The following is a 27780-nucleotide window of genomic DNA, read 5'->3' as shown; positions in this document are numbered from 1 at the left end:
TCCTCCCAGAAAGGAACGAGAACCAGGCTTTTGATTGGACAGACGGCGAACTCTGGAGCCTCCCCCTGAAACTTCCAAGGTTGCCCAACCCAGTTTAATATGATCTTTTTCGGGTAACCTATATGCGATCGGATGGATTAAAATTTTATCGTTTGCACCTGCAGGGAAGGTGGCCGTGGGATGTCAGCCAACAAAGGAACAAGGTTTCCTTCGCTCGGTCGCCACTGTCCACCCGATCAAACTCCAGCACTACAAATGTCCACTGACATACCTGAGCACCATTTACACAAAAGATAGTGATCCAACATCGACCTAAAGAACAGACCATGCGGTAGAGATAGTGCTTTCTTTACAGCCTTGTGATTTGAACAATTGAAGATGCAGCAGATATAATCTTGTACTTGCAAACATATTACTAGCGACGACGGACGACTGGAGCAAAATTGGAGGAAGAGTGGTAGACGACTGGAGAAGGCAACGAAAGGAATTTTCTTTTTGAAGTTTTGCAGAGCGCCAGACGCTTCATTAACTTTTTTTTTGCCCGAATTATAAGTGTATTAAATTTTCGAATGTCCTTTCTTCTGGCTTCTGTTCCCTTGAACGTGACCGAGATACGACTTGACGACCAAAAGGTGGCGACAATGTTTGCGATGACAAGAGGAAAGGGAACAATAGAAAACAGTCAGATGAAAGCAAAGCGCAAATGCAAGGAATAAAGAAAGGAAAAGAAATGGAAATGGAAATGGGAAAGACATTGAGATGAAACAACATGCATGACATATCGCACCAGTCAAACCGATAGGACTTGAACCAGCCAGAGAAGGCATGAGACGTTCACCACCGGTTGCCATTTGATTCCCCAGCAGAAGCAGAGGGCGCTCCATTCGCTACAGAGTTGTCATAGTCCCTGCCATTTCCATTGAGCTGGCGGGGCGGGCTGCTGCCTCGAGGAGGAGGGCTCCGTGAATAGCTACGTCTGCGGCGATATTCAGGCGAGTAACGGCCGGTTTTGGACGGGGGCGGACTGCGCCTGTCCCTCCAGTCTCGGTCGCGACCATAGTTGTCGCGATCCCTATCACGGTCGCGATCTCTATAGTCTCTATCCCGATCACGACGATAGTCGCGGTCACGATAATCGCGGTCGCGGTCGCGGTCCCTGTCACGATCACGAGCATCTCTTCCAGACCGACGGTGACCCATGTATTCACCAGGAGTGGAAGCATGCGGTCGATCGGTAACAGAGTAGTCAACGCGGATGCGACGACCGTTCAGTTCCTGACACGGTTTTCGGTTAGATGAACCCTGTCGAGTAAAATGCATTAAGAACTTACTATGCCGTTCAACGTTTCAATGCACTTCGTAGCCTCCTCGACAGTAGACATGCGAATAAAGCCAAAGCCACGAGATCGATCAGACTAACATAACACATGTTTAGCATCGTGGCCTACAAACATGAACAAATCTTTAAACTCACTCGTTGGTCGTAGACTATTGTAACCTTCTCTACGCGGCCGTATCTGCTGAACTCATCTTCTAAGTCACGCTCTTGTGTCCGAATGCTCAATCCAAACACGCCTAATACATTAGACGGGTTTGGTTGCTGGTCGAACTTATCAGCAAAAAATTGACTAAAATGGCAAGAAAAAGAACGAACAAGCGGAGCATGGGAGCGCCTAGGTGGAGGGGACCTTCTGCTACGGTATGGAGGGGGACTCCTGTAGCGACCAGAGTCCCCATTGGCACCGTTGCCATTGGTATCCCTCCGAGGAGGGCTCCTGGAACGAGACCTGCCACGTGGCGGAAGAGGGTCGCGCTCAGAGGGAGCAGGCGCCGGAGGGGCGTTGTACGCGTCAGAGTATGGGTCAACTGGAGCAGTAGCAGAGTCGTTGTACTATAAAACGAGCAAAACGTTGAGCACAACGGGGACGGACTTCGTGCTGACTCAGACTCACCATGGTGGTTCAACAAGAGAAGCTGTTGTGTGTTGTTTGGTTCAAAATTCATCCTTACAAGGGCGCTGGTTGTGTGCAGCACCACAACAGGGCCAAAGATATCTCAGATTTCGCACTTTTTGGGCGCTGAGTATATGGAGACAGAAGCCGGCAGGCCCTCCGAAAAAACTATCTAAAAATTGTCCGCATTTTCCCAAGAACATACGGTGCAAATGAGAGAGATATCATAAGTCCATTCAGTCGGAGCTTGAACTCAATCATTCGTCTGTACAGTTTATTCAGCCTCAGTCCTCGCACACAACAAGCCCAAACACCATATTCCGGCAACCACCAAGATGGTGAGCTCGTCGTCGCTGCCGGCGTCGAAAACAGTACTGATACGTGATTCCAGGGTATCGACATCACCCACCACCACGTCAAGAAGGGCAGCCGCACTGCACCCAAGTCTGAGGATCCCTATCTGCTGCTCCTCGTGAAGGTGATTATGACCCTGTATTTCGACGAAATTAGGTTTTGAACATTACTTTGGGATAGTTGTACCGTTTCCTTGCCCGTCGCACAGACGCCAACTTCAACAAGGTATCTTGAGTCGCAATCTTGCAATTTAGAGATTACCTTACAATTAATTTCTGTATGTTTATTCCAGGTCATTCTCCACCGCCTCTTCCTCTCCAAGAACAACCGTGCCCCCCTTTCCCTCTCCCGCATCGTTAAGGAGACCGCCAACACCCCCGATCTCGCCTCCAAGATCATTGTCCAAGTTGGAACCGTCACCGATGATATCCGTCTAACCACCGTCCCAAAACTCACCGTCGCTGCTCTGCGATTCACCCAGTCTGCCAAGGAGCGCATCATTGCTGCTGGTGGTGAGGTTCTCACCTTCGACCAGCTTGCTCTCCGCGCTCCGACGGGCTCCAACACCGTTCTCCTGAGAGGTGTCAAGACCGCTCGTGAGGCTTACAAGCACTTCGGCATGGGTGAGCTTTCTATCTTTTTATATAGACGTTTTTATTCATCGTGATTTCAGGTCCCCACAAGAACAAGAAGCCCTACACAATATCCAAAGGCCGCAAGTTCGAACAAGGTCGTGGTCGCCGAAAGTCGAGAGGTTTCAAGGTCTAAATACCTTGTTTCTTCAAATCAAAATTTACGATTTGCCGAAGAGGTACTCGGCCAGGTGTCACAACAGTTTTGGCGAGCTCTTGGATCGGGTTTATGTGGGATTGGTGTGGGCCGATGTCGAATTTATATGCACTATGTGTCTCGCCTACTCAACGACTTGTTGTCGCATATGCATTTTTTTCCATCCAAATATGACATGACATGCATGAGAAAATCAACGTTGTTCGGTATTCGGGTACGCTTTTGTGAAGGAGGATCTGAGCCTTTTCTTGGGAGGTACGTGAATGTTTTCGTTGGCTACAGCGCATATAACTCGGGTTTCGTGTGTCCTCTTGTTTCAGCCAGGCTCATGTATTAAGTGTAGCATCATGGCATTGCTCTCTACCTGCTTGTCTGTTTCTTTGTGCATTTATGGCCTCCCCGAAGACATTCTCTCTTCAGGCTATGTTTGAATCCATACGTTTATGGATTATCGCTAAATGCTGGACTGGGCGATCGAATAACACGAACGTCTCTAGCAACAAGGGATAACGTCCCAGGCGATTTCCTCATTTATAGTTCTACAAGATTTTTTTGGCTATCCGTTGAAATCTGGTCTATAGTTCCGTGGATCATCTCCACGAATGACTCGTACTTTTGGGATGCGCTGATCTATTCTCATATTATGCTCTGGATTTTATCTTTTATGGATTATTTGACTCTTGACTGTGTTGGTCAGTGTCGACATCAGGTCATTCGGCAGGTTTTGAATATTCATGGTACAGAGCTGGAAATTATCCACATGTTTCTACAGATAGGGTCAAGCCGTTTTACTACGATTCTTGGTCCAAGTTCGTGCATTATGTTTGTTTACGCTGACCGAAGTCCAGGATTCCGGCCGAGTCAAATACCTGTCTGGGATGGATCCATCGTCAACCAAGTCTTTTGTGAAACAGGCCATCTCGGTATTTTTTTCGTCTCATTTGGACACCTTGCTGATACCCCCTTTCAGGTTTTGAAGCCAGACGTTTGACTTTGAATTTGGAAATCTGTATGGAAGAGTAGAAATCCTTGTCGTATAATCCTACAATCCTAGGTAAGAACAGTGTGTTTATACTTTGGCTCTGTCAATTCTTTCAGGCATCCGGTTTTTGTAGTTGCTTTTATTTCGCTATGGCCTCTTCACCTTGCCTTATTTCATAGTCCATAATGGGGTATTGACAATCTGTTCCATCGGTGTGACTTTCCAGAGACTTTCAGTGGTGTGTATTAGCAACAAAATGGAACGACTAATCATCCTCTACGTCGGTCAATTCACCTTGGTATGCTGCCCTTCGTTTTTCGATACAATCCATTCGTTGACGCTATTATGATGTTAACTAATCAACAGGGACTTAATTGGCGTCGTATATTTTCAAGACAGATGAAACCACTGTAAGATAACGAACTCTATGCTATATACCTAGGTATGTTTTTTCTAGGCCTTTGATTCTGTTCATAAATTTTGACATTCTCCAAGTTTCTAAGACTTTGTGGCAGTGGCACCCATGTCCGATGCTCAACTACACGTGAAGCGGACAAAATAATAACCGTGCTGGTATTCCATCAGTGCCACACCAACTTTTCAACCAATACCATAAGCGGCAGTCCGACTCGACTCTAAATAGCTACCACTACCTCAACGTTGAGGTTATAGAGATCAAGATGTCTGAACAATGTGCGTTGATACTTCCTCTAAAGCCATGTAAATATCTGTCACTGACTTGCGCCACTGGCCACTAGCTCTCCATCCTGCGGAAGCGTCGACAAATCTTCGCATGGCACCATTTCTTGGACTCAACGAAGACGAAACCAAGCTGGTGTACTTATGCCCAGACGAAGAGATCTTGCCCACGACAAAGCGATTAGATAAACCGCAGCCACCATCTACCATCGCACATCCGACTCACAGCATGTATCGGTCGGCGAAAGATATTCTCGATTCCAGGAGATATAATGAAATATTTGATCTGACCGCACAGCTTCCTGTGGACATATGCACAACGATTTACAAGCTAGTTCTTCCTACCGCACCAGAACATGATTCGTTTTACGATATTCATCAAGAAATGTATCTCAAGCTTTACAGGACGACTTTATTGAAGCTGGCGACAGTCTGCCACAGATGGCGATTGATTATCATTAGGACACGCTGGTTGTGGAACCTCGTTCCTCTTGTCTTTACCGCCAATAATTTGGGGTCCGCTACCGCCTTAGCCAAGCTCTGGCTTTCGCGAACTGGTCGCCTCCCGCTATCAATCAATATATATATTCCCCACGATCCTGAGATCGATTGGACCGCAAAGGACAACGAAAAAATCTCAGAGTTCCGTAAATTCAGCGACGTGATTAACGCCTGTTCTGACCGCTGGAATTGCCTGGATCTTAGGGTACCTGGTGCCCTACTGAGCAACTTTGTCGGCCGACCCAAAAAGCTCGAAATGATTTGCGTGGGCAGTACCACTCCTGAGCCATATTATAACGACTATGTTGCACTCGCTACGAAAACGAATGACGAAGAGAAACCGACTCCGACAATCCTCGTTATTTCCCGCGTGCAGTTTGAGGCGATCGACGCGTCGTGGGCAAAACTTACTCGAGTTACTGGAAGGCATATTTCGATGTTCGATATCTTCGATATACTGGAGCAAGCGACTCGTTTGGAGTTTTTCGAATTGGAGTGTGTCATTTGTGACAATTACTCGATACAAAATGCATGGGCCACCACGATCACCCACCAACATCTTCGTTTCCTGAAAATTATCGATGTCCGCACAAGCGCGCTCAAGTGGCTTTGCGCTGACAATCTGATTACTTTCCCTTGTCTGAACATGCTACATATCAACGTACAACGAGGTGACTTTCTCCCCACATTTTACGACTTTCTACATCGCTCGGGCGGCAACGTGCAGCACATGACGTTTATCGCTCCGCTCTCGGACAAAGTACTCTTTTCTATGCTTTCAAATTTGCCATGTTTGCTGCACCTTGACCTGGGCGCAACATTGTTTTCGGAGCGTGGTTTCACAGCGGAGAGAATTCTGACACACCTGTTGCAACATCACGAGCGATACATCAAGGCCTTTAAATCTGCGACGGGGGAACTGTTGGGCGTCTGTGTTCCCGAGGTGCCTCTATTTGTTCCTGTTCTAAAACATATCAGGTATCGCACGATGGTACAGGAGGAGTACATTCGCATCTGTAATCTTGTGGAAGGGCTTGAAGAGGGTTCTCAAGAGGAACCTGCTGAAAAAGGGCCTGGCATGGGTACGGCAATGCAGGGGACGCTACAAGGTGGAGCAGGTCCGTCTGACGCTATCGACCATCCGGAATTAGAAGATGGAGTGTCAGTCGTGTATCTCGAACTTTCATCCAGCTTGGGAATCGAGGTGGTCTACGATGACCCATCTGTCGAAACTATAGGAGAAAAAATTGCTGGAATGATGGTTGAAGTACCCGCGAAGGATCAGGCGAAAGAAGGATCTTTTTAGTATTTAGTAAATTTACTGTTGTACCCACTGGTAGTGGATTCTTGTGTGTATACCTGCATTGCCTGTATTACGTATTTCTTGTTGTATTATCAGATATTACAAGCCGAAGCGAAGCGAGGCGAGGCTTGTTACTTATATATTAACGATGTTAATATGGTCTGAATTCGTTGACGTCTATTTGGTTCTCCGCAATTTCGACAGGTCCGCCCACTGAGCTTGGACCTTCTGCACCTGTTAAGGCTTTGGTAGACTAACTTTTCCTTTGGCGTGAATTGAATATGCGAAAAGGCGGGCAAAAGCGAAGCTTTGCCTGACTTGTGTTGTTTTATGCCTGTGTCGTCTATTAAGACGACTGCTAGTTTACACACGAAAATCAAGAAAGCCCATGTCTACACTTGGTATCATATTTTTATCTTTTTAATTAACATGCTCCTAACACAGGCCGTTACAGTAGTTCTAAAAATCACTGCTCATGGATTTATCACTGACCCTCGACCCTCCAGGTGCAAACAGCATACAGCCAAAAATCTCAGATCCATGCACAAGTTACTCTTTGAGAATTTCCCACCACCATCTAATTACTTCTCAAAGCGCTACCCTAGATCTTTGAGCACATCTTCACAATCGATTCTTTTATGTCCTCCAGCTCCCTTTGTAACCTGTCCATCGTCCTATTTTGCTCCTCGTACTTTTGCATCAGCGTGATCCAGGACGTATCTGAGGACTGAAAATTTGGTGATTCGGAATCAACATTATTTCTATCAAGATGGTCCGTTTTGTCGGGTAGGGAAGTGGTTGACTTCGTAGGATCTAGTTCGTTATGAAGTGATGTTGCTTCAGTTTCGCCTCCGCATGAATTTTCGGAGGCTAGGTTTCTTCCATTGTCAATTATTGGGATGGATTGTTTGGCGGACTGCGTTCCTTCCGAGTGACCTAATTTTTTTTCAAAAAACCCGTTAAATTCGTTCTGCTGTCTCTAACGCAACATATTCGAAGGCGGTTCAAATACCGTTGGCTAGTGGAGTATTGGGTTCAATTATTGATGAAATGACATTGGGGGTAGACCGCAGGATAGATTTCTTGTTCCCTACCGAAGATGATGACACGATTATGGGGTGCTCTCTTGCGGTTTTAACATCGCCGGCCACTATCCGCGAGGATTGCTGGGGTCTGATAGACTCGTATAGTCCAGGATATCGAAAGAGAAGTTCCAAAAATGTGAGTTTGCCATGGTTATCCATTTCCATGAATATACCGTCGATTGTCGTGGTTGATAGCAAACTTTGAATAAGCTACTAGAATGGTATGTACTAATACGTTATGAGTGAAGACTCAGGAGGCTATGCTTTCTTTGAAATCAACATCTAAACATCAACTCCTAGACGCAGGTCTGAATTTTACTTGTAGCGGCAAAGAGAAATCGTTCCCACCTCAAATATCTTTGTTTCGGGGCGAGAAACTGTATGAAACTGTAGCCTCTCGGCGCTCCCTAACAATTTGTCTCGTAGTTTGTTAATCCCCCAGACTCTTAAATCCACTAAAGCCTCCTAATACTTAATAAATGACCGTCATGATGATTGGATGATGGAGTGATGGCGCGCTTCGGCGATGTTGGGGTGAACCAAAAAAGGAAGGAGCCCCAAAGAAACAAAATCCTTCGGTGATCTGGCAAAATTTGCTTTCGTTCAGACCATCTTCGTAAGTGTTGTCCGTTTCGTCGTTGTCGTTGTCGTCGAACTCACGTATATTAACAAGAGCTTGGGGTGACTCAGACATGGACGCGTTATTCATGCCGCTGGCTAACGCCGTCGGTGCCAGTGTGGACCAAATAAAGGTGAGCCTTGGAACATATTTCGTAGACAAATCTAATACTCCACATCCCAACCTCCAGCTTATTTCATGTCTGCTTATTGCCTACCCTCTCGCGAGCATTTTTGTCCGGATTCCGAGCTCCCAACCGGCCCTCAGACACTTGTACAGCATCGTCGTCGCCCTCCTGTTCTTCTTCCCGGTGCTGCAGATATACTCTGCATTCTTTCAACTGTTGGGCAGTATTTTGGCGACGTACTTTGTGACCAAGTATGATAAGAGCTCGAGAATGCCATGGGTTGTGTTTACGTACGTCAAGTTATGTGCTGGCATGTATTTGCAACTAACAGCAGGGCAGGATCGTTATGGGACACCTAACAGTCAAGTAAGCTACATGAACCCCCTGTATAGTTGATATGGCGAGCTGAATTTGTGATATAGCCATGTAATCCGTGCCATCTACGGATTCAGCTACGAGACCATGGAGGTTACCGGTCCCCAGATGGTTCTCACCATGAAGTTGACCACCTTTGCCTGGAACGTATACGACGGACGCCGCAAGGAAGAGGAGTTGGACAAATGGCAGCTTTCGAAGCGCATTACCCAATACCCTTCTCTTCTTGAATTCCTTGGATACTCGTGAGTTTGAGGAATTTAGCTCAGTGATACTAAAATCTAACAACGAGAAGATTCTACTTCCCAGGAATCCTTGTCGGGCCCTACCTCGATTATCCTGAGTACATGGAACTCATCAACGAGACCATGTTCCAGCACGCCCACGTCAAAGCAGCTCTCAAGGACGGCCACAGGCTTCCTCCCGGCCGTAAACGCGCTGCTTACACCAAAATGTTCATGGGCCTTGTCTACCTTGGTGCATTCGTCCTTCTTGGACCAACCTACAATTTCTCTGTTGCCTTGAAACCAGGATTCACTGATATGCCTTTGTGGAAGCGGTGGGTTTTGTTTTACCCCAGTTACTCTATACCAAACTGACGCCTTGCAGTATCCTCGTCTTCCAATTGGGTGGCCCCATTGAGCGTGCCAAATATTATGCTATCTGGACCCTAACAGAAGGTGCCAGTGTGCTCACTGGGCTAGGATTCACTGACTTTGGTCTCCATGGCAAACCCAACTGGGACAGGGCAGCAAATGTCAAAGTGTGGACTATTGAGTTCCCGAGCAACTTCAAGGTGCTCTTGGACGCATGGAACATGAAGACAAACGTGTGGCTAAGGGAGTGCGTATACAAGCGTGTCACCCCCAAGGGTAAAAAGCCAGGCAATCTCAGCCAGATGATCACATTCTTCACCAGTGCTTTCTGGGTAAGTAAAACGCATCTTTGTACAAAAACGAGCCTTAACGTTTCCTCCAGCACGGCATTGCAAGTGGATACTATCTCACTTTCATAATGGGAGGCTTCATCACAGCCGCTGCCCGACAGGCACGCGCTAACTTCCGCCCTCTCCTCGTTCCACCCACCGCCCCCAATACTCCTCCTCCCCCGCCCACGCTGATCAAGCGCATCTATGATATCGGCTCTATCGCACTCTCCGCTATGATACTCAACTACTCTGCATCGGCCTTCATAATCCTATCAGGCCGCGATTCGATCACAACATGGAAGGCTCTGGGTTGGTACGGGCACATCATCATCTTTGGAAGTTTGATATTCTTCTACGCTGGTGGCACGGCGTACTTCAGGAAGCTCCAGAAGAAGAAGGGCGTTCTCCCTCCTCCTAGGAGCGCGAAAAAGCCCGCTGAGAATGGTAACGGGAGCGCAACAGGTACCCCTGTTTCGGAAAAGAACTTTGTCTTGCCACCTTCTGTGGACAAGTTCGTGCCTCCTCCTCAGTGATTAGTGAGGTCAAAGCCAAAAGTACCATCCTCAATCAACATACCAGCTTGATGTTTCACGGTATGCTCGTCTGGATGCACCATGTTGCTCTCTTGCAGGTGCTCGAGTATTTTGTTATACCCTTGGCTGGAAGGTATTTGTTTGGGATGTTAATTTAGATATCTGTTATGTAACGTAGAACTCTCAGTGCTTTCTTGTCGCTATACCTACCTATAATCGCACTTTCTATATCTGATCCACTGAGTTGAGAGTTAAAGCACGTTATTGGCTTTGCACTTCGCGCTTAGTCAGCCTCACGTCTGTTTTTTCTGTACCACGAGGGTGAGTCCACTTCTCTTGTCCCCTTCTCACAACTTCAAGGTATGGTACGGAGACCGTCACTACAGTAAGCAATCGACGTAACTATATGGCCTGTCATGATTCAACATGACGTGCCTCGCCATTGACAGCTTTCTCCGAGCTTACCATTGTTTGGCTTCAGAAGTTTGGCGATGTCTTTGGGTGACACTCAACATCATTTTTTGCAGTATGGGCTTATGGTTGATGCATAGCATATGTCCCTACGAGTCGAGTGCCTGCATCCGTGGCTTTTATTTATGGAAGCAGGCAGCACTGCCTACTATCCTATTATTTCTGGAAGGCGTTGCATTTCTGGGATAGGCGTACTTGTATATAAAAGTCATCCAAACGGACTGGCGTGGTCGTTTCTGACCCTGCTCTCTATTCCCCAAAGTTCAGCGTCTCGCTGGTGACGGTGTCCCTTTCTCCGTCTTTGTCTGTAATTCGATTTTTCTAGACGTGAACGGAAACACGCGTCATCTCTACTTCTCTAGCTTGGCTCTCTGTAGACGTTTTTGGTCTTCTCCAACACATGTCTAACAATACTGGCATAGCTGTTCACAAGCCTAGAGGATCTTCAGCGACTTTTGATGGGGTTGCAGCAAACTCTTCTAGGGCCGGGTGCGATCTGATGGAAGCTAGGATAGCTCCTCAAGACGATAAGTGCTGCTGTGCGCACTGCAAAACAACGGAGTCACCCTTGTGGAGAAATAAACTAGGGACGGGGAGACCTCTATGTAATGTTTGTGGTGCGCTTCTGTTTTATGTATTAATCTCCCAAGCGCCCACTTGGGGACGTGTTTCTTACTCATACTAGAGTGCGCCTCTTTCTTTTTTTTTTCATTTCCATCACCACCCTATGTATTATCTGACTCATATACTCTTTTTAGGCTTGTCTGCTCGCTTACGCCAATTTTTCAGCAACAACTTTGTCGTTTGGAGCAAAGAATGGTGAACTTCATGATCTGGAACTACTGTTGACATGAGTGGGCCAACGAAAGCTTACTTTACATGCACAATACTTTATCTAGCAGGATTACATGTGACGGTGCTCACACATCTCCAAAAGGTCTTCATACAACCAAACACAATAATGCCGGCGGAACAGCTTGTGTCAATGACAACAGCAATTTTGTGCATTTTACTTACCCTGACGAAAACTGTGCTGTGAATCAAGACTCAATTGCAGTTAGGCAAGAGAAAGATACGCCAACGCAGCGGCAACAACCCGGTTCAATCAAAATGTTCGAATCCTCTAGTAATCTGGACATAAGCGGCGGAAGCTTTGTCTCTGTTGCAAGAGACTATATCCACCACGAGCATAAAAATACGGTCATTGTTATGTCATCCTCCACTCCTCTGGTTCCAAAGTCAAAATCAAAGTCTTCTGCGCGCGTTGCTCGCAAAAAGAGTAGTATAGGGCCCCAGCCCATTGAGAGGCCTTTCATCCGATCGAAATGTCACAGCGACTCCGAAGCAAACCTCAATAGGCTTGAAAAAAGAATAAAAGATCTTGAAGTGTCTCTTAATCGGCTTGACAATTTGGCTGCATCAATCACTTTGACCATCGTCGAGGAATCTGATTGCCAGCCCGAGACGAAAGTTTACTATTCAACTGACCCTGCCCACCCTTCGCACTGGGGTGACCATAACGGTATTGCTTATATTCTATAACCGGTGTACCATTCATATGCTGATGCCTTTACTCTAAAGCTATAAATTCAGAAGGTTGTTCATTGCCCTTTCCCATTCTCTCCTATGCTCTCCCAGATGACGAGTTTGTCTCTTTCGAGCAATCCCTCTCGAACTCGCGAGAACATGAAGAAACCTCTCCTCCATTCTTTGATCAGCATGGCCACCCTGTAGTTTGCCAGGCATCGCGAAATATTTGGAACGCATGGCACGCATATTGGGCTGCTGTACATGCGTCGTGGACGGCATGGACAATGTCACGGACGCCTTGCCATTGGACTCCGCCTACGCTTGGTACATGGACACCAATGTGGTGACCAACGGAGTGAACACCCTAACCTTCACTAATTTTCTTGGTATACCCACAGAGTGCGCCGGATTCGAGGACGGCTTACTTGCATTCAGATTCCAGCTACGCGCTCTATATCCATGTTTCATTGATTCTTTTGGCATCGAATTTCGGCAACTTCGCAAGGTGATGGTTTCGAGCGTGCGCGGCGACTCCTACTCCCACTACATTTTGTTGTTGCTTTTGACAACATTATTATACCCGATCTCATTGACTCATACCGTTATACCCGTGAGTTTGTACAGATCAATAGTTGATAACTAGCGGAAATATCTGTTATACTATTTTCTTTCTATGGTATGGTTTTTCCAGTTGACTTACATTAGTTTGACTAATTCTAATGCATCTTGTGGTTACTACCTTCGCTCTCGGGATGTCTGCTGAATTATCATACATGTCATTTTGCCGCTTGAGCACATCATATACATAGGTACAATGCATAGCGTAATCTCGGATAGGGCATTTGTTCCCGGAAGGGACTGGTAGGGATCCGCGTTATGTTGGTTGATTTGCGTCAGAGTGTTTCGGTGTTGCCTTGGTTTCGCTGGCCATCACACATCTTGTACAGGTACTCTTCAAGTAGTGGAGGGATACCGATAAATAGGCAATTCATTGATTTCAACGCTCGGTCAAGTTCTCCGGTCATACATGTGAGAAACATGGACAAAATTGACCGTTAAGTGCTTGGGCTGACGTTTGGTCGGAAATTGAAGGTTTTGTGAACTGCTATTGCAACACAGTAGCATCCCCATAACATTATATATATACTTAATCCTTGACTGTTTGAGTTACCTTATATCTAAATATTACTTTACATATGCACAAGCAGTCCTGTCGTCAATTGACCTGAATTAACGCATTCTCTATGGATGCATAGCACATATATGATCCACACCCGTTTTAGACAATATCTTTCATTGCCAACTCTACGCCAAGATGATTTGGGTTGAGGTATCTTCGCTTGCTGCCCCTCGCAGTCCTTACCCGTGTAGTCCACAAGTGTGTGCCAAGGAGGACCTACGCGCCCATTGAGCTACCTATAAAGCCTCCCGGATCACTGGCAGGATAAAGGTTCTTATTCTCTATCGATCCACCCAGTATCTCTTGACGCCTTGGAACTCATTAACTTGCTATGCTTCTCGAATCCGTCTTCGTTGCCGTCCTGGGCTCTCTGGTGTCAGCTAACACCAGCAGCATATGGAGTACCACAGATAATGTCTACACGACAAGTGGATGGAGCACTACAGACCGCGTTATCACAACAAGTCAATGGAGTACCAGTGACAAAGTTATCACAACGAGTCAATGGAGTACCAGCGACCGCGTTATTACAACCAGCCAAAGGAGTATCAGCGACACTATTATCACGACCAGTCAACTACCTACCTCCGATCGTGTCATCACCACAAGCCAGTGGTCCACCACCGACCGCATAATTACAACCAGCAAGACTATTTCACCTTCACCGCTTCCCACCACTAGCAACCACTCCGCTGTCTCGATTGCCAATTCTACAAAGACCACAACACGAACCACATCAGACGCTGTCTTTACAACGAGCAGTGGAATTGCTATCGGTGCAAATCTTGCTTCTTCAAGCATCGGGGGTGACGCGCCATCCAGTTCCCAGCCTAGCAGCGCTGCCCAACTGAGTCCGGATTTCAATCTAATTTCAGTGCTTGCTGTTGGGCTTTACATGGTCTACGGCATTGGTGCATCTGCTTTCTCGCTTCTCTAGATGTTTTGTATTTTTCTAGATCTTTCGTAAGTAGGAAATTCTGTGTTATGTTTTGAGTATAATTTTTAATGATATGTTTGACCTAGGGAAGGTTAAGACGCGTTTTTGGTTTTTTATATATCTGCTTCGAAGCGAGAACTGCGTTGTCGCGCGATACCCTGACTCCTTTCAGTCCAATGCGGATCTCTCATGGTTAGAATCTTCTCCTGAATAAACGAAATGTATATCGAGGTTTTGTAGAAAGCGGCCAAATCACGCCGCTAGCCAATAAACTTGTTTACTACCAACATACCCCTGAAAAAATTATATCGACTTGATAACCTCAACTAGTTACTACTTTATGAGTTCGCTTTCCAATGCATATCTTAATTTTCTAGTTTGTAATATACGTCTTACGAAAGTTTGCATAAACATGGAAGGGGCAACTCATACTGACATCTATTTTTGTCATTACACCATCTAAAAATAGACTTGTTTTTCGTATCTATAGCCCCGTGTTACACCGCAATACACTTGTTATCCACCGGCTAACCCTGTATAAAGTCGTTGCATTCAAATTCAATGGCCATCCTTAAATTTCCCCCTCTTTGTCCTCGCCCTTAGATCTTACAGCTTTTATTACGGGGTAGTACCGACATTCTGCCACTCATTTACTTCTTATCGTTTTGAACACGAGTTTAAACAACACAACAGAAAATCAACATTTGACTCTCTGCAATGTTTACAGTACTCTTAGCTACTGTGTTCCCAATCTTGGGATTTACCGCTGCCAAAGACTTCCCTCCTGGTGTACTTGGGACGGGAACGATGGGAGTAACGAATCCACCGAAGCCTACGCTAGGTACAGCTATCAATCAGAACAGTATGGCTCGGCTCCCTGTCCGTCAATTCCATTGATGTATGTTGTATTCTTCTCAACTACTTACTTCGGTACAACGTTCGGGGTTGATACAAGTATCTAACTGGCTGATGTTGGATGGTTTAGGACTTTTGTCTTTTTGCACCTCCTACCCTTCAACCAATTGCTAATTCTGAGGTATACATCTTATTAAATTAGGTCACGCCTGATAAAATTTCTAACAATGAAGCTTGATTCCATGAATAGACCATCGAAGTGGCTTGGTGCACAAAGCCACGGAATAACGCGCGCCTAATTCCCGATGGAACTATTACAGGAGTCTCCTTCCTCAAGACAGGTATGCTTTTTCCGTTTGACTTTTATGCAGCAGCCACACTAATTGAAACATCGTTGCAATTGATTAGACTTCTATGTCCAAGTCATCGGCTATGGCGATTTAACCAAGTTGAATATTCCAGCAAACGACTTTGGAGGGTTAGTGTTAAAATCTCGGATGTCTCCTATGGATAGTTAATTATTCGTTTCGAAACAGAGAACTTGATCCGCATGGTGCTTATGGTACTGGGAACCCAATCGGTGGAAATGTTACATCCAACGTAACAGGCGATGATGAGAACTTTGCTGAATGGATGGTAAGTATAAATTTATATCGAGTGGCGAACTGTATTTCTAATTCACTTGAGCCAGCTGTATATTGTGAGCCATGTTCTTTGCTTCGATGATATCGCACTATTGTCAAACAGTTTGAATTAGGGTAACGGCCAATTTTGCCTTCGCGTATGCACAAACGCAAACTCGACTTACGATGCAGCCCATATGTGCTGGCACGAGCTAGACGAAGTTGGTTGTGGATTCGTTATGCCAGGAAACTATAACATCAATGGCACATTGTACGTTACCCCCTTCAGCTCAACCCATGAATTGTCTTTTCTAATTTCTCACCCAGTGAATCCTGTGATGCCGATGTAGCATGTAAGCCGCGTCTCCTTCTCCGACAAAAAAATTCCAAGTCTGTGTCCAACTGATTCCTGTTCCGGGCCACAACAGACCCTCCAGGCTGGTATCCAACCGCAACCGTCAACGGAACCCCCGTCTTCTCTACCTTTGCCCAGCGATACACCGGCACACTCCCCAACGGCGGTGCATACACCATCGGCGACCTCGCAACACCCACCGGCGCCTATACGACGCCCAGATCGTCCAATTGCGTCACGACCGCGTCTATTTCAAACGGCGTCAATCTCGCGGTTGGTGCCGCTACCAGTGCTGGTGCTGGTGCTACACCTACGCCATCAGACAGTCTGAGCGGGAGGGTAACGGTGTCGAAAACGGCGAGTTCTGCGAGCGAGACGAATGCGACTTCCCATTCTAGCACTTCGTCTTCATCTTCCACCGCTCCGCAATCAAGCAAAAGTAGTGCCGGGAAACTTAACGTCCCACAATACTCGCTGATCGCAATGTGGTCCATCTTGTTTGGAGCCGGTGCGATAGTTCTCTTACACTGAGATTACTTGTGCTAGTAGTAGCAATGAGAGTAAATCAATTGCGAGGCATTATCCTGTCGTACAAAACTTCGACCACGGACTACATAATCTTCGGATAAAGTTGGTACGTATAGGCAGATCGGCCTGGTCCACCATTCCCATCCCCTCCAATACCTCCCCCACACCCGCTCCCTCCGCACCCACTGCCACACTGAGCATAAAAGCGTATGAGGTGATCGCTTCAAACAAGAGTATTAAGGAGATAGTAGAACATAAAACGTACCCCTGCAACGGAGACAACGACGGACCCATCCAAATCGATGCACCCGTCACTGGCAATGGCAGTTGGACTCGACACGCCCTTCGCAAACTCTAACGGCAACGGAAACAAAAATGCAGTGTTGAAGCCACAGTTGACTGACTTGTCACGGTCGCGCTTCAAATACCGAATTATGCCAATGTATTAAGTCATTAATCTTGTTCAAAAGATGATTAAAAAAATACTAACCGTGACTTCAGTAGCAGACCCATTGACCGATGCAGCTTTAGCAGCAGCCTTTTTCACAGCCGCCTGACGCTCTTTCTCCTTCTTCTCAATAAGACTATCATACCTCTTCGCTTTCTCATTTCTCGCCCGTTCATCATGCGCAATAAACCGGACAGAATTATGATCACTCGGATGAGTAGCCGATAGCGCATCTGGCTGATCAGTGGGCGGGATAAGAAGAGTAGTAGATTTCGCCTTGGCCTTGGACTTGTGCTCAATGGCATGCAACAACCGCTCGCCGATGGTATCTCCCACCGTAGGACACCCGCAATACGTATACTGAACCCCAAACCGATCCTTCCACGCGCGCGCAGTGATATCAAACGCAGAAGATAACCTCAGTCCCTCGACCTTGTCGTCACTTTCAGAAAATATGCGTCACTGGTGAAGTGAATGATAATCGATAAGTAAGGCAAGCAAGCTTACTGGTCAAGAAACCTCTTCAAGAGCATCGTACAATCGCTCTCATATTTCGCGGGTATCAGCTGGTGAGTATGCCAAATCAAATCAATGTCAAGTGTCGGAACGAGAAACTTGGAGGATGATCCCGAGAGGGTGGACGAAGTAGACGACACCATCAGATCCAAAAATCTAGGTATCTGTCAGCACGGCTGGTACAACACTTAGTAGAGTAAAAAAACAACTACTAACGCGTGATACCGAGATAAAGCGTGCTGCAGTGCCAACTCATTACTTGACCCGTCGAAAAATCGGCTAGACGTCCATCCGAGCTCGCGCATCTTGTTCACAAACGATCCCTGACGGAGGACCTGTGGATTGAGAGTATGAGTGCTGCTCATTCGATTCAAGTAATCAATCCAATAAAAAAGCCACTCACCGCTCCTACTAGATCGATTGAATAGACTTTATCATCATTATAAGCGCTCACAATTCTCCCTACCCTGAAGAGAAAAATCACATTAGTAATGCGACGAAAATGGATGCAGAAGCTGGTAAAACTCGTGAACTTGTGAACTCGTGGACGTACAACGTAGGCTGGTACGAAAACCCCATTCTCCTTCTAAGCATATCCATAGAATACTTGCACACCTCCATAATTGCCAGATACATCTGACGATAAGTGATCTCCTTCCCATCGCCTTGAAGTAAGTTGTCATTCGCCTTCGCCGTCTTCATGGCAGCTTGACAAACTAAATCCTTTATCCTTCGACTCTCCTTCACCTGCGATTCGCCAAAGGACGAAGACTGCATTATGCCGCTAGAAGGTGTTGATATAAACATGCGTAACTTTAACGATAAAGATAATGAGAATATAGAAAAGCTGAGCTCACGGAAGATGGTTCGCAGGGTTATCACTATCCGACGGCCGTGCTAAGTCCCTCGAAAGCTTTCCAAGCGCCAACTTCTCCTTATCAATCTCTCCAAACGTACACCCCTGATTAAAACACGCCGTCTTGAAATTCCACTGGAGATACCCCGTCCCCTCATCATTCACATAATCTAATTTTTTGCCTAGTAAGTACTGAAAGCAGCGGTTAAATCCTATCACGCAAAAAATGACTTACCAACTTGAATCACCGCATCACACATAGGACACGATATAGCCTTCTTAACCATAACCATATTCCGCGCATCATCGAACAAGTCAAAGCCTAGCCTCGTATTAAACTCCCAATGGTCCACTCGGGGTTTAGCAGGCGGATTTGAAGTCATTATCGACGGGTCGAGCAAAAGCTGCTCAAAATGCCTTTCCAAGCTCTTCATCTTTCTACAAACGTCGATTCGAGCGCAATCGTCTTTGTACCACCTAAATTCAAATAGATATATACAGAGTTTGTGAGGATGATCAATCAGGGCTGTTATTTTAGATACATGGTCTATGAATGTAACGTACAGAGGGTTAAGCATGTAGGTATGCCAGACCTGAACATTGAAGATATCCATTAGATTGATGAAAGTAAGCAATCACGTACTGTGATTTCTGTGATATTATGCACATGGAGGTGGAGATGGACGCACCATTACAACATCCACAGGAGGAATAATGGAGTACAACGATCTCATACAATCCTCTTCAGTGATACTCCTACACCAAACATCGAACCTACCCCAAATCAAAATCAAAATCAAAATCAAAAAATGCAATTCCCAACACTTGTACTTGTACTGCAGACACAGACAAAGACGTACCGTTCCACAGCCAACCCAACAAAAAACGTCCACTTCCACTTCCTCTCTTTATCTTCATCTTGGTGTCGTGGAACCCACAAACGCCCAAAATCAAACCCTTCAACTTTCGCTTTCAACTCAGAAAAAGAGCGTAAGAGCACAAGATGTCCTTTGACGTGGGATAGTTTGACTAGAGGGTCGGTTAGGGGTGTGTTGCCGATGACGTAGTTGTAGTTTGTTACATTGGAATTGGGATTGGGAGAGGTGTTGTGGTTGGTTACGTTTGCATTTACATTTGCAGTGGGTGTACTGGTATTATTGATGTAAGGTGGAGGTGGAGGAGGAGGAGGAGGGAGATGGAATGTATCAGACATTTCGGTATTCCAATTCCAATGCCAAGTTCGAAGTCAAAGGGGACAAGTCTTTGTTAATATGAACTCGTCCGGACTCCGGAGGATTGCTGCTGCGTTTATATAAGTAAATTTCTGCGGATGATCAGATGAAATCGGAAAATCCTGCGAATGAGGCTGTCCACATCTAAACCTGTAGTATGATCATGATCATAATCTCGGATCTCGTGGTTTGAACTTTGACTTTTGACTTTTAAGAGTAAGTAGTACTTGGAAAATTGAAATGTTCCGTGAACTGGCTGCAGAGCATTTGTATTTGTAGTGAGTGAACGGGGACTTCGAGGGATTACTTCGAGCAGGCATTAGCATATCGAGATGCGACTGGAATTCATTCAACTTGGGACGATGGGATTGAGGTCCCATCTCTTCGATCTGCCCATGGAGTTTATCCTGTTAAAGGTATGTATATGGATCCCCCAAAATATCATTGAAACCCCGATGCTTACCTTTACTGCCACAATTAAAGAGCAACCATACGTCGTTGAAGACAATAATAACCAGTACAGTTTCTCAACTCGCCTTTTTACTGTACTGTACCAACGATCAAGCTTGAAAAAAAGTGGCTTGAGTAAGTAAGTAAGTAAGTAAATTAAAGTAACTGTCCACTTACACGCCCAGATCCCATATAATTGACGTCTTCACCTCCGATATCGGAGTATAGTGCTGGTGAAATAGTTTATTCGGCGTAGTCTGTGATAGAAAAGTTTACCACAGCCTCGTCCGCAGTTAGTTTTTCTCTCAATAAAATACATCTTATCAAGTCGTCTGGAACCTACATTTTTCTAGAAAAGATCAATATCTAGGAAAGGAACTCAAAATAAAACTCGACGTAACTTGGATTGTTAGAGTTCCAATCCATTCCTTTCTCACATGATCGCATACTCGCATCTCATAACACAAGTTTGATGAGGTGTAAATTCCATCCCGTCTGATCTGGTGAAAAAAACATTTCAGTACATCAACAGACTACACATGAAGAAAACATACCTCATCTGATTGCACACCAGCTTTTCTGCTTTCTGACTTGTTCCACTAGGTATCTATCCAAGAATAGACAAAACAATGACAAAAATCAAGATACTCCACCTGAAGCAGTGCGAAGTTGTGAATGACCACCACTACCCCGCCAACCTGAGGCCCTGAGCTGAGTGCTAAAAGAGTGCAGACGATTGCGATGATCACAGGTGAATGGCAAGCACCTATTCCATAGATCCGATTACATCTCTATATAAACATCCCCGTAAGGTGTTGTATGTGGAATGAAAAAGCGCATATATCTCCATTAGCGGTCGATTTGTGGCATTGCTTTCAGTTTCTTTCAAAAGATAGTAGTAGAGATGGCACGAGAATTTGAACGCCTAGAGAACCCCAAAAGTCGTACGACGATTGACTAGTACTCACAATACCACTTGAATTTTCAGAGATGTGAAGGTCATGCACGGTCAAGAAATGCACGGCAAAGAAACGTTGGCAAAAGGTGATTGTGAGCGCTTCTTTCACGCGTACGTATTGTCCGCATTTAATGAATTTTTTGCTGTTGTTGATAAAGTTTAGAATGCGCCAGGAGGGTAGAGACGCGCTGAGGCGCTGACAAAGCTCGAATCTGAAAAGCTCGAAACCTGTAAGCTCGCGAATGGGATACCAAGGCACCTGGAAATTGTGTGAGCCTCTTGAGAAGGCCCACCTCTCCAACCCCGCGCGAAACGAAGTCCTCTCCTGACGATGCAAACGCAGATGCAATCGCAAGCGCCCACTCCCTCCGCAGGCGGCAGCGCCCAGAATTGCCGCGCGTTGCCCGAGTCACCGGAAGGATTTGAGAGTGCGTGTGTATAGTGGGTGAAAGGGGAGGGAGACTCGACGGTGGGGAAGAGAATACAGTCAGGGGCGTGAGAATTGGATCTGCAGCGTTCATTCCGCGCATTCCGACGCTGAATGATGTTAAACTAAGACTATTACCACGACCGCGTTGAACCCACGAGGCTGAGTTCTCGACTCTTTTTTGCTTGGGGTCTGAGTCTGAGTCTGCTCTCTCTGGCTTACAGACTCGGACTTGTAGACTCGTACACTTGAACTTGGACTTGGTGGACTTGGGTTTGAGAATGTGTACAGCCTCAGCCTCAGCGCTTGGTTTCTGCTGTACTTCTGGGCACGGACTCGGTGCTAGTGCTGAGCGCTGAGTACTGAGTAAGTGCGGGTCTGGGGCTTCATCGATTCATCATGTTGCCGGGTACTTGGTGCTACGCGTCATCGTCATCATCCATCATCGACCTTGGGCTTGCTTGGACAATGGACGTTTTGAACTTTGGTGCCTTACATACGGTCCAGGTAAAGCTTAAAGCGTATTTGTCTTGTCTTGTCTTGTCTTGTCTTTGCCTTTTCGCTTTACCCCTTCCAGCCAGCCTGAGATTACGGATTAGAAATATATCCTCAAGAACCGGACTCTGCTCTGGTGTTCTGGTCTTCTTATCACTTCCAATTAATTGTCTCCTTTACACTCTCAGTCTACCCTTGAAGCTTGCCTGCACTACATTCTACACCACTCACTGGTCATCAGATTCATATTGTATCTAACTTGAAATCCGACGTTGAACGACGAGATACTATATCATCATTCAAGTTCAAGCTCAAATTCCAATGACAGACGCCCCCCCACCAGCATACACCCGCGTATCTGACTCTAACTGTAACTCTACACCCAGAGACACTCCGAGTTTACGACGCACTCTACCCCGTATTGACATTGACTTCGACAGCGACATTGATGCGAATGGGAATGCGAGTGTAGATGCGTTGGGTACGTTGGATGAGTTGGATGTGCCGCCGCCGAGCTATAGCAGCTCTACATCTACATCTGTGTCTGCGCTCACACCGCACAGTACACTCCCCACATCTTCACTATCCCCCCGCTCCTCCTCACCCTTCCCCTCCCGCACCTCACCATCCTTCCCCTCCCGCTCCCCCTCCTCATTCACCCCAAATCTGGAAAAACCAAGTGTCAACGCCGATATCCCAATCCACCAAATCCTCCCAATAGGCCACACGAAGCTCACCGCGCCTCTCGTCAGCACTAGGGAGGTGAAAGGGTATTTAGCACTTTTGGGGGTGTTTGGGGGGGTGAGGAGGCGGGTTCGATTAGGATTGGGGAGGGGGGAGGGGTTGATGTGGGTGGAGGGGGTGAGGGGTTTGGAGATGGGGGGGATTGGGTTGGGGGAGGTAGGTACGGGGAAAGAGAAGGGGAAGGAAAAGGGAAAGGGGAAAGAGAAAGAGAAAGGGAAGGGGAAAGAAAAAGAGAAGGGGAAGGCAAAGGGCAAAGGGAAGCAGAAGCAAAAAGAGGAGGAGGAGGGGGAGCAGAGGTGGAGGATGTTCGTTGCGTTGGCTGTTGAACGGTGCGTATGTGTGTGTTGTGTGCTCTCATCTTTCCTCTCTCCCTCCCTTCCCTCCTTTTCTCTCTACCTTCTTTCCCCTTTCTCTTCCTCTTTCCTCTCTAGTTTCTCTCTCTTTCTTCTCCTGTTTCTCCCTCTCTAAATTGAATATACTAACAACTACGATTTCGATCATGACCACACAGATTCGATATATGGTGCCGCACACTCGAGCCAGGGGACGTGCATACGCCTATTGACGTCTTTTTGCCGCCTGTGGATGTACTTATGGTGAGTAAATTAATTTGATTGAAGTAAAGTTGAGTGAGGCGATGGGATGGATGAATGAATGAATGAATGAATGAATAGGTGTGGCATGCGTATATGCTTAATCCGCGGTATGTGTCTTGTTGTTGTTGTTATTCTGTATTCTGTTGCTGTTGCTGTTGCTGTTATCGACTGCTTCGATTATTTCCTTCTTCATTCTGTTGATCCTAATTTCACCTAACAAAACTCTCCTCTCCCATTCCCATTTCTATTCCCTTTTTCCCATTCCCATTCCCTTTGCCTTTTTCCTCCTCCCATTGCCTTGCCTTTACCCCCTTCTCTTCTCACTCCCCTCTTTCCGCAGATGGTACGCAGAAGACACCACACGCATCCGCACCTGTCAAATTCTCAAACTTTGCGAGTCAAAGTTTGCTGAGATGCTGTGTGATACTGGGGTGGTGGATCTTGTTCGGTCTGATTTGGAGTACGATTATGAGTTTGAGATTCACTCTAATGACAAATACAACTACAACCACGATTACAACAGCGAGGACGAGGACGATCATGGGAACAAGGACGACTGGAACTACAAGGACGACTCCGACGCCAAGTTCAATCCCGACTCCAAGTCCAACTACAACTACAACTACAAGGACGAGGAAGAGGAAGAGGAAGCTGGGGAGAAGCGATACGATAAGCAACCTCCCCCACGACCCCGACCGCGACCCCGAACACGAACACGAGCCCGGCCCCGACAGTCAAAGCTCCGCGAAGAACGATGGTGCGCACGTACGGGTGTGGAGTTTGATCCGTTTGTGTTTTTCGAATGTGGGGGGATGTGTGTGGGATCAGAATTGGGGGTTGGGGTGGGAGTGGGGTCGGGATCAGAGTTGGGGGTTGGGGTGAAGGAGGGGAAGGAGTTTGGTAAAGGGGAGAAGATGAAGGAGGTGAAGGAGGGAATGGGGATGGAGTTTGGTAAGGAGGTAGGTGAGAAGGAAGCGATAGAGAAGGGGGTGGAGAAGGAGAAGGAGAAGAAGAAGGAGGAAAAGGGAAAGAGGAATGGGATGAATGGGAAAGGCAAGAACGTCCCGTGTCCGCGGTGCGGATGCGATATCTGGGTCGGTGCGTCTTCTCTTTTTTTTTTCTTTTCTTCAAGTTATTTCTGCTTGATTATCGTTATATCTACGATTATGCTGATTATGATTATGCTTATGCTTATACTTGTGATTATCCCAGAATTCGTGAATGATAAAGGGACGGGATACTTCCAGTCCAACTTTTTCACTACGTGTCCGCGTGCGCCTGATGGGTGCGATTCGATCGCGGTCACCGGCACCAACACCAACACCAACACCAGCGCGAACACCAGCACCAGCACCAGCACAAACACCAGCACAAACGCCAGCGCAAAGACAGACGCGGGTGTGGGTGTCAACGCGGGTACGGCGGTGGGTAAGGAAGTGTGTGTAGGTAAGGGGAAGGAAGTGGCTACGGGTGTAACAATCAACAAAGAACAGCTCGCACTCCGCAAGCTCGCAAATGATATCGCAGCGCGCGCGTATCCGACGTATGTCGAGCGGAGCTCGCATTTAGCGTGCGTGTTTGGGATCTCTTTTTTCCCTTTTCCCTTTTCCCTTTTTCCTTGTCTTCCTTGTCTTCCTTGTCTTCCTTGTCTTCCTTTTTTTTCTCGTCTTCCTTGTCTTCCTTCCTTCCTTCCTTTTTTCCGTTTTATTTTATTGGAAAAAGCAAAGAAAAAACACTAATTACAACCTTTATTTTTCGTGCATAGAGGGACACTCCTCACACAATCCACATCCGACACGGAGGCGGGGAACAAGATTAAACGGCTGCTATGCGATAAAGCCAAGTCCAAGGTGTTCTTCTCCTCAAGTTCTTTCTCGAGCAGTGCAAAGCAAGCGACGCCCGCCCCCACGTACACGTACGGCACCCCAGAGTACGAACGCGAAATGTCGAGCGCTGTGATGCGCTATTGTTCATATTCGATGGGGCGGTTGAGGGAGATGATGGTTGGGGAGTGTGGGGAGGTTGATGTGTGAGTGTTTTTTTTTTTTCTTTTTCTTTTTTTTCGTTTTTTCTGTTTTTTTTTGTTGATTGTTGGATGAACTTTGATTGGGATTTTGGGTGTGTGTGTGTGTGCTGATGAGTGGTGTTTGTTTGTTTGTTGTTTTTGTATAGGGTGGACAGGATTATGAGCGCGTATGTGGATGATAAAATCTACTCTGTCGATCTTGTCGCTGCGGTACGTCGCTTGGAAATTCAAGTCTTCAAAGCTTCAAAGCTTCATTTTTAGGAGGCTCACTTTTTTATAACTTATTTATCTATCAAGGTTCTTCGACAAGATGCATTTGTAAAGAAGATACACGATCTAGGATGGACGGTGCCCGGGTACTTTGATAGTCCGCGGAACGAGCGCGTGTTACGGTATGCTATCGCGCGATACCACGCGTACGTACCTTCCTTCATCACATCATTCAGTTCACTCGCAGGTAACTGAGGTTTTCATTCCAATTGTTTTTGTTTCTGTAGGTTTTTGGATTTGACGGCTTTGTCGCCTACATCGTCGTCGTCATCATCGTTCATTCCGACGCTGGATATTGATTTGGTGTGGCATACGCATCAGCTTACTCCGGAGAAGTATGCTGGGGACTGTAAAACTCTGGTGGAGCTGTTCGTTGATCATGACCAGTCAGTGGTGTTCTCTCACCTTTCCCTCCAAGTTCAACCACTGCTGACGCTGTTAAGCAGCGACGGCAATAAAATAGAAAGGGGACACGGAATCGGGGGAAAGATGGTGTTGGCGTTTGAGGAGACGTGTAAAGCGTGGCGTGAGCGGTTCAGGATCGAGTACACGCTCTGCGGGTCTTCTTCCTCTTCCTCTTTCTCTTCATTCGCCTCCTTTTCCTCATCCGCCTCTTTCTCTTCCTCTTCGACAGGCGTGGGTATAAGCAAACGGCTCTCGCGCTTCGTAGGCACCTTTGCTGGTAACTTGAATGGGCAGCCGCCTGTGCGGCCGCCTCATCCGGCGCTTGTTCCACCTGATGATGGGGGTGTGGACGGGGTTGCGAGTGGGAGTGGGAAGGTAAGGGTCGGGGTGGGGGTGAGAGAGGATGTGCGGAAGGCGATGCATCCTAGTGTGCATGTGGCCGGGAGGGGTGGGTTGGAGTGGAAGTGTGGGTGTGAGAGTGAGAGTGAGAGGAAGGTGCAGCACCCAGGCTAAAGTGTTTCCCGGTGCCACTGGATACGAGGACTACCCTTGGAGCATAAAATGTGAAAATACCAGGGGATTTCCCACATCGTAAGAGTCATAAGCATGCCATCTCCCAACCAGTGGCACAGGCACGGGATACACCATGCAATGGCCCTTTCGTACCCGAGTCCAAAGAGTGTAAACACCTTATTCCCTTCAAACTGCCCGCAGTAGCAGAGAAAGTCTTGAATAGTTCTTATGGCCACTAGTCATTGTTTTATTGGATTAGACTTCAGCGCTAGGAAATACTGTATTTAAGACTCGCCGTGTCCATGTCTGATCCTTTGTATGATGACTCAGTATGTGATTAATAGGCCTGCCTTACTATACACGCGAGTAAGAAGCAGGTATAATAGAGGCCAGTAAATTAAGTCAAATGTGACTCACAACTACGGCGGCCTGCTGGAGGATTGGAAGCAATCATGATCTACCATAGTATTTACCCACCTTATCATCTTCTTTCGTTGTGTGTACGGTGCCTTACTCCATATATCGCGCTTACACACAAGCCACACACACATACACACGCACACTCGCAGAGATATTTAAAGCGTACCTGTTCGCCTTATTCTACCTTCACACTGCACCGTCATCTCACATTGGACTGAAAAATTCTACCCACCCCATTCGGACTCCCTTGAATATTAACTGTGAGATGCTGTCGATTCTCTTCTCTAGAGGCAAAAGAACTCATCTTCGACTTGAACAGAAATGACCGGGAATAAACTCAGATTGTATTTAGGCTACTGGAGGAGGAAATAATCAGGTGCAAATCCTGGGAAGTATCACATTGGCCTCTTGCTGGTGCCCAAGAAACCCGGGAATAATACTGTGCAAAGTGCCAGGAGGTACCATGCGGTCAATGTAGTTGATCCAACTACGAAGACTGAGGTTTGGAAGTTTGAGATCCTTCGGTCTGAACCCAGAACCAATATGCTTGCTGGCGCTATGCTTCTTGGCAAAGTCCCGCCATCCTGTACGGTTGAAAGTATTGAGGAAATACTTGGCAAGATCTATGTTCCAACTTAAGAAGAGGCAAACAAGCTGAAATGGCGTTGCAGGCACTGGGCCTTGCAAGCTATAGAGGC

The 27780-nt window shown here is 46.6% G+C and overlaps 9 protein-coding genes across 9 annotated transcripts; 7 read left to right on the top strand and 2 right to left on the bottom strand.

Annotated features, from left to right (window-relative positions):
* Positions 1-834: 834 nt before the first annotated feature.
* Positions 835-1955, bottom strand: JR316_0005260 (Transformer-2 protein-like protein beta; the record flags this gene model as incomplete). Its single annotated transcript, XM_047891021.1, has 5 exons — positions 835-1275; positions 1332-1415; positions 1475-1600; positions 1655-1891; positions 1932-1955. 5 exons carry the CDS (start codon positions 1953-1955, stop codon positions 835-837), a joined length of 912 nt encoding a protein of 303 aa, XP_047750782.1.
* A 332-nt stretch (positions 1956-2287) lies between these two features.
* On the top strand, positions 2288-3074 carry JR316_0005259 (60S ribosomal protein L18-B; the record flags this gene model as incomplete). Its single annotated transcript, XM_047891020.1, has 5 exons — positions 2288-2290; positions 2344-2430; positions 2487-2531; positions 2599-2929; positions 2980-3074. The coding sequence occupies 5 exons, from the start codon at positions 2288-2290 to the stop codon at positions 3072-3074; spliced, it is 561 nt and encodes a 186-aa protein (XP_047750781.1).
* A 1683-nt stretch (positions 3075-4757) lies between these two features.
* Positions 4758-6583, top strand: JR316_0005258 (uncharacterized protein; the record flags this gene model as incomplete). The annotated part of the gene is made up of 2 exons (XM_047891019.1): positions 4758-4770; positions 4836-6583. 2 exons carry the CDS (start codon positions 4758-4760, stop codon positions 6581-6583), a joined length of 1761 nt encoding a protein of 586 aa, XP_047750780.1.
* Positions 6584-8357: 1774 nt separating this feature from the next.
* Positions 8358-10247, top strand: JR316_0005257 (Lysophospholipid acyltransferase; the record flags this gene model as incomplete). Its single annotated transcript, XM_047891018.1, has 7 exons — positions 8358-8417; positions 8475-8701; positions 8751-8777; positions 8834-9031; positions 9082-9345; positions 9396-9714; positions 9765-10247. 7 exons carry the CDS (start codon positions 8358-8360, stop codon positions 10245-10247), a joined length of 1578 nt encoding a protein of 525 aa, XP_047750779.1.
* Positions 10248-11118: 871 nt separating this feature from the next.
* JR316_0005256 (uncharacterized protein) lies at positions 11119-12595 on the top strand (the record flags this gene model as incomplete). Its single annotated transcript, XM_047891017.1, has 4 exons — positions 11119-11257; positions 11477-11537; positions 11621-12240; positions 12300-12595. 4 exons carry the CDS (start codon positions 11119-11121, stop codon positions 12593-12595), a joined length of 1116 nt encoding a protein of 371 aa, XP_047750778.1.
* Positions 12596-13759: 1164 nt separating this feature from the next.
* On the top strand, positions 13760-14365 carry JR316_0005255 (uncharacterized protein; the record flags this gene model as incomplete). Its single annotated transcript, XM_047891016.1, has 1 exon — positions 13760-14365. One exon carries the CDS (start codon positions 13760-13762, stop codon positions 14363-14365), a length of 606 nt encoding a protein of 201 aa, XP_047750777.1.
* A 717-nt stretch (positions 14366-15082) lies between these two features.
* Positions 15083-16193, top strand: JR316_0005254 (uncharacterized protein; the record flags this gene model as incomplete). Its single annotated transcript, XM_047891015.1, has 7 exons — positions 15083-15154; positions 15207-15263; positions 15351-15401; positions 15471-15561; positions 15629-15698; positions 15757-15877; positions 15978-16193. The coding sequence occupies 7 exons, from the start codon at positions 15083-15085 to the stop codon at positions 16191-16193; spliced, it is 678 nt and encodes a 225-aa protein (XP_047750776.1).
* A 211-nt stretch (positions 16194-16404) lies between these two features.
* Positions 16405-19759, bottom strand: JR316_0005253 (Glycine-rich domain-containing protein 1; the record flags this gene model as incomplete). The annotated part of the gene is made up of 12 exons (XM_047891014.1): positions 16405-16725; positions 16992-17144; positions 17217-17616; positions 17682-17846; positions 17907-18025; positions 18094-18157; positions 18244-18474; positions 18548-18716; positions 18782-19023; positions 19111-19139; positions 19236-19320; positions 19407-19759. The coding sequence occupies 12 exons, from the start codon at positions 19757-19759 to the stop codon at positions 16405-16407; spliced, it is 2331 nt and encodes a 776-aa protein (XP_047750775.1).
* Positions 19760-22429: 2670 nt separating this feature from the next.
* Positions 22430-26662, top strand: JR316_0005252 (Glycine-rich domain-containing protein 1; the record flags this gene model as incomplete). Its single annotated transcript, XM_047891013.1, has 9 exons — positions 22430-23181; positions 23364-23448; positions 23527-23555; positions 23789-24546; positions 24661-25018; positions 25214-25477; positions 25621-25684; positions 25772-25890; positions 25972-26662. 9 exons carry the CDS (start codon positions 22430-22432, stop codon positions 26660-26662), a joined length of 3120 nt encoding a protein of 1039 aa, XP_047750774.1.
* Between the last annotated feature and the right edge of the window lie 1118 nt (positions 26663-27780).

Source organism: Psilocybe cubensis, chromosome 4 (genome assembly GCF_017499595.1).
Source record: "Psilocybe cubensis strain MGC-MH-2018 chromosome 4, whole genome shotgun sequence".
Taxonomy (NCBI): Eukaryota; Fungi; Basidiomycota; class Agaricomycetes; order Agaricales; family Agrocybaceae; genus Psilocybe; species Psilocybe cubensis.
This window is presented reverse-complemented; position numbering and strand designations above follow the sequence as displayed.